At 34.2% G+C, this 6,303-nt stretch overlaps 1 protein-coding gene across 1 annotated transcript; it reads left to right on the forward strand.

Moving 5' to 3' along the window:
- Positions 1 to 217: 217 nt before the first annotated feature.
- Positions 218 to 1,906, forward strand: LOC129220834 (uncharacterized). Its single transcript, XM_054855264.1, has 2 exons — positions 218 to 257; positions 1,353 to 1,906. Exons 1-2 carry the CDS (start codon positions 218 to 220, stop codon positions 1,904 to 1,906), a joined length of 594 nt encoding a protein of 197 aa, XP_054711239.1.
- The last annotated feature ends 4,397 nt before the right edge of the window (positions 1,907 to 6,303 follow it).

Below are 6,303 nucleotides of genomic sequence, written 5' to 3' on the forward strand. Positions count from 1 at the left end.
TTTAGCATGTTTTTTAAAAAAAATTCAATGAAAGCCTACCTAGGACCTTCTCTTTAAACACGTTTTGCTCAAAACTTGGAAATATCCATTTCCCTTAGCTTCTTACTGCCTTGTTTCATGTACAACATGATACAGCATGCGGAAGTATCTACCTGGGGATCACCGTTCTATTCATGAGTAAAGTAAATAGGTGACTAACCGTCTCATGCTCGGTTAGATGAGTGATGTTGAGGAAAAGTGGGATGATGACTCTCAGAGTGCAATACCGGTCACCCAAATATCTCTAAATAGCATAGAGTTTAAAACTTACGACTAATACCACCCTATAGCTATCATCATTATAAACTAATACTAATGTTATACTCTTTGTAGGAAGGAAAGTTTTTGTGTCCTCAGGACCAGACAAATATAAGTGCAAAAATGAAAATTTTAATGTTTTACAACATTTTATGTAGAATGCTACTCCGCATTGAGCCATAACAACGTAATTCTATATTCAGAAAAAATCTTCATAATTATTTACAGTGCTACAAATGTTCGTGTCCAAACCTTTGTATGAACCTCACAAACTTTTTCCGCTACCCTGAAAAATAGTAATAATATGACTTACTTTAGCCTGACATTGCGGTACAAAAATTTCACTCTCTTTCTCTCGCTCTCTGTCTCTTTGTACATCATTTTCTTCGTGTCTAAGAACTTCAGTTTCAGAATATCATTAACAATCTTATGCAAAATGCTTCACTCACGTACGAGACATTGGTTACACCAATCGGAGTAAGTTTTTTTCTATTTATTTTATTTTTTTATTTGCTTTTTTAACAATGTTTTGCGCAAGATAAAATACGAGACTTGACAAAATAAGTGGGAGCAGTAAAAATACTTTTTTCCATATTAGCCGATAAAATATATGAAATAAAAATCACAGACAGAGGTAACTCAAATTATTCTGTTCAAGAGAGTCTAAAAGGAGCTTAATATTCAAAGAACAATAAGAACAAAGCGCTGAATCAAAATACAGGGTATCCGAAAAATCCTTGATACATTTTAAAAAATCATAGAAAAGCAATAACATGGTGGTAACAAAATAAATCCTACTGAACTTTGCGCTATTGCCTTGGAAATAATTAACACTCGTTTCCCTCCTGACGAATGGTTTCACATCTATACTGATGGGTCCCTGTTGGATTTTTCCCGGGGTGCCGGCGCTGGAATATTTTGTGACTATTTTTCTTTTTATCAACATGTTGGATCTTTCACAACCCATTTCGATGGAGAACTTGAAGCCATTCATGTGGCATTACAACAACTTGCTTCACATCTGTATCCATTCCAAAAAGCAGTAATACTTTCAGACTCGACCTCTGCTTTACAGGCTTTGTCTAGTAATAACCATGAAAGTAAGGGGTCTCGTATTCAGAGCTGTAAAAAACTCCAGAGGGGTATTGAGAAAACTGTAGTTTTTCAGTGGGTACCATCCCACTGTGGTCTGCCCGGAAATGAGAAAGCCGACTTCTTGGCCAAGAAGGGATGTAATATTCTCCAAAGCTCTCCTGGACCCTTGTCGCTCCACTCTGCTGGATTGGAGATCAAGAGGGTGCATAGGGATGCGTTTCGCCGTGTTGCTTCACGGGCTGCTGAAGGTAAACCCTGGGGGAGACTGTGCAATGAGTCCCACTGTATCCCAAATTCTCCTCGAGCTGCTGCTGTGGCTGCTTTTAGACTTTTAACAGGACACGATTGTCTCAATGCCTATTTGTTCCGCTTTCAACTGAAGGATTCCCCGATCTGCACTTTGTGCAACTCTGGACAAGTCATGGACGCTACTCACCTGGACGACTGCTCTGCACTAACCAATTTTAATTGTGTTGTCGAGAAATATTGGAGAGCCTGCGGTTTTATAGCCTAATGGTCAATGTACCCGGCATTTGTGAAATAAATAAATAAAATAAATGGTGGTAACAAAATCATGGAAAAAAAGTTCCCTGATAATTCCCTGATTTAGCTCCAAAAACTTCCCTGACTTTACAATCGTGGCTATCACACATAACTAAAAGATAGAACCACATTAAAAGCATACCTGCACTTTTTGCAAGAAACAGAAGCAGTATATTATAGTTTTAAAAGTACGAAAGAAAATAGTGGATTTTTATATAAGAAAACGAGAAAACAGTAAGTTAGGTTCCGCACATAACAAAATACTTCATTCTAGTGATGACTAATTGCATAATAAGTAAGCAGTCATTAAGAATTTTTATCTGTAATTCTTTGCAGAGCATTAACGCATCCATGATCACTCGCGTCATTTCCATGGCAGAATCTCCCTTCACTAACAAGTCAGAAAAATCATTTCTATTGTCTAGAAATGGCTCAAAATTTTCAATGTGAAAGTTTTTGGTTGTGCGTCACCAGCGTCGGTATTCTCGTTGGTTTTGGCCTTCTTTGTCTCTCCTAAGAGCTCTTTCTCCAGTGAGTTCTGAACTGTGCGAGTTTAATAACTTTACTTCTTCAAAGAGCTCTGGAACAAATCGCATACAATGTCTCCAGTGGCCCAAGCTCGATTATTAGCACACCAAAATGCAGTTTATTACGCGTAATCTGCAATCTTTAGGAGTTTGGATTTTGAAAGAGGGAAAAATTTTATCTGTTTGCATTGATGCATCCGAGTGAAACCGAAACTCATCCGCGTAAAAAAATAAAGGTGTCAAATCTTAAACCGCGCATAATGGAAACCGCATAAAATAAACCCGCATAAAACGAGGGTCTACTGTACTTTAAGACTAAGCTGCTTTCTCTTTTTTTTTTCTTTTCAATATTTAACTTGTGACATTTGAAAACTTGTACTCAAAATTATAACAGAATTTCAATTATATTCGGAAGAAAAGTTTTTATGGAAATTTTTTTATTTACAAGCCCTTTAGTAAAGCTTAATGAAAGTCGAATATGAAAAAAAAATGAATTCTATATCAACACGGATTCAAAAATATTGAGATCATCAGCTGTATGATAATATTTTTAAATAGTATTAATAGTTACTGCAACAAAGCTTTGGAGTAAATTTTTAAAAAATGAAAAAACATGTCTGATTTAGAGTAATTTTTGCAAATTTTTTGTTGGGATCGATTTCAGAACTTTGTTGGTTTGTATTGGTCTTAATAATTTTAAAATGTTTAGCAAGACCAAAGAAAATAAAATTATTTTGTTATCCAAACGAAAATAAATTTCAGGTTGGGTGATTAAAAACTATAATTTTCCCTGATATTTTGAGAAATTTTAAAAATACCCTGATAATTCCCTGATTTTTCCAGAAATAAAAATTTTCCTGAGAATTCCCTTATTTCCAGGTTTTCCAGGTTGTGTTACCACCCTGAATAAATTGTCTTATGAATTTGCAGTTGCCCCATAGTACTTTACTAGTTCAAGAGTTTTTTATGACATCATAAAAAAATGTAATAATACATATTTAGTTATAAATATTTAATAATAAATACTACTGCTGTTTAGATATTTTTCCTATTTCTTTATTTTTGCTCATCATACACTGCTATACATAGCAATGTATGAAGAGCACTTTCAACAACCTCAAAAATAGCTTACAAACAGTAACTTTAGAATGATTGAGTGCTTAACTATGCACAGCAATGTCAATCTTTTTTTGTGAAAAATACAAAGTACGAAACTTATTTTGTTGCCTTACCCGGAGAGTATAGCACTAGATCTTTTATTATTACAATTTTTTATGACGTCATAAAAAAAATAAAAATTAAAAAAAAAAAAAACACTCTTGAACTTGTAAAGTATTATGTGCCAAACTGCATATTCATACGACAATTTATTGCTTTTCTATGATTTTTACTTCCTTTTACAAAAAAGGAAGTATTGTATTCGCGAAAAAATTTTCACTCGAAAATCGGCCTTAATTTTCATTTTTCTAACCCCCGAATGAATGTAGAGTTTTTTTTTTCGACCCGACCACACGTGGATATATGCCTAGGAACTTACAGACACCCGAAATATCAATTTTGACGACCCCCGAGTTAATTACAACGAATTTTCTCGTGACGTCTGTATGTACGTATGTATGTGCGTATGTGCGTTTGTGTGTATGTATCTCGCATAACTCAAAAACGGCATGCCCTAGAAAGTTGAAATTTGGTAAGTAGACTCCTAATGGGGCCTAGTTGTACACCTTCAATTTTGGTTGCATTCGGATGTTTTAAAGGGGATCATTTGCCCCTTTTTGGGTTGAAATCATTATTAATTTCGATGTAAACTCAAGTGGTGTTATAATTTGACGGGCACATGGTGATACATCGCCAGTCTTTTGGTCGCCAAGTTTTGTCGCCAACTTGGCGACAAGTTTGTCGATTTTTTTTTTTATTCTTTTAAATTTCGTTGCAATTTGGCCACTGTTGGTGATATTTAGAGAGTAAACAATTGAATCCCATTAGAATTGCCAATAATGAAGAAATGACATTAAACTGGAGTAAAAGGAAGTCATGTGATGCACACATCAGCTCGTTTTAAATGTATCAATGCCTTTTCGGACACCCTGTAATTCTTTAAAGAAGTTCCCAATTTCGAATGCTGTAAGGCTTTTGATGTGTCTTCAACACAGAAAGCAGTCAGATTTCGAAATACCAAGCCTTTTACAATAGGTCCTAAAACGTTCATGACCAATGAGAAATTTCAGTTATTTGTCTAGTGTTGATTATGTAGTCTTCGTTGATTTGAATTAAAATAATAAAGGAATTATTTGAAGGGACTTTGGGTGTTTTGCTTGAAATCACACAACATAAACATTTAATATGATTGTTTATAAATGTTCACTTCAGTTAAAATAAACTAATATTACATAATTTAAACGAAATGTTAGGGACAATTCTCAAAATTTCAAACCCAATTTACGCAACGCCAAAGGCATTTTTACTTCCTTCTTCTGAAATACCAGCAGAAAAATTTAAATATAGTTAATTCGACAAATGTTTAACTTTCAATTTTGCAAGTAAAAGCATTTTGATGTTTTATCATCGCCGCCGGCAATATTCTCAGAGTTTTTCTCTCAATATTTTTTCTGACTAATCCAGGCACTAATCAAATTGCTCTTATTTTTGCACATAATTTATTACATTAGATTACTGAGCAAGAACCTTTGTTGACTAAAACCACGGAGTAATATGTAATCATTACTTTCTATATAAAAATAAGGAAACTTTATTATGTTTAACAGAATCGTCCTTTTTTTTTTAATAGGATGTTTTTCAACGAGAGTTTTATACGAATCGATAGAGATTGTTTGTTTTGTACGGTATCAATTTTATTTCGCTTTAGATTGAATAGTTTTTGAAAACACACATTAATGTCTCTTTGTGATAGATGCTTCTGTCCGTTTTATAAAACTCATGTTTTCCTCATTTTAATGTTTTATTTTACTTCATGTTAGGGTTGATAGTTAGATGGTTGGTGGGTAAAGGTGGTGACATTTTGATATTTGACATTTTAACCCCAACTCCAGAGAATCAACCCTAAGCTCCAGTAGATAGCGTTCGTTGTTGATCCCTTTTTCGCTGCTTTATTCTCGTAAAATTACAGTCTTACCAGTAAAACAGTTAAATTACCGGACCCAGTTCAGCCTTGTCACAATAAAGCCTTTCCCTGCATGTTAAACATTACCAAAACATATTATAAAATTTTCATGCCGTGGCGCGACTTTCATTGTTGTTGACGTCATTAGCGTTAATCGATCATTGGCTATTATATATATGAGGATTATACTTTTACAACCAATGTCTGTTTCTGAAGGTCTGTAGGAATATTCAAATAAAAAATAGGAAGTAGGTGAGGAAAAGAAGGTTAAATATTAAAATGTAACCTTTTTGAAAATGCGACTCTGCCATACCTAAATGAGAAATACTTTTTGATGGAAAACATGATCTTACAATTACTATATTTGAAGCTTTTTTTTTTCAACAGTAATGAATTATTAAAATAATCAAATCCTTTCGAAAAAATAATCGAATTCTTTATCCCAACATCAAGTCGACACCATTTCCAACTCCTACTCCACATATTTTAGAGCCTTTGACTCCAACTCAGTCTTTTACCCCAAAATCATTCTGACTCTGAGTTGGCAAATCACTGGCACAGTTGCGGACTCAGAGAAAAAATAACCGACTCCGACTCTTGAAATTTAAAAATGTTGGCTTCCGACTTCGGCTCTGAATATTTATCTTAAAAATCAGTCCAGCTCCGACTCCACAGCCCTGATTTTTACTGTGAAAAAATGATTGTTGATATGATTCGTTT

This window comes from Uloborus diversus, chromosome 4 (assembly GCF_026930045.1).
Source record: "Uloborus diversus isolate 005 chromosome 4, Udiv.v.3.1, whole genome shotgun sequence".
Taxonomy (NCBI): domain Eukaryota; kingdom Metazoa; phylum Arthropoda; class Arachnida; order Araneae; family Uloboridae; genus Uloborus; species Uloborus diversus.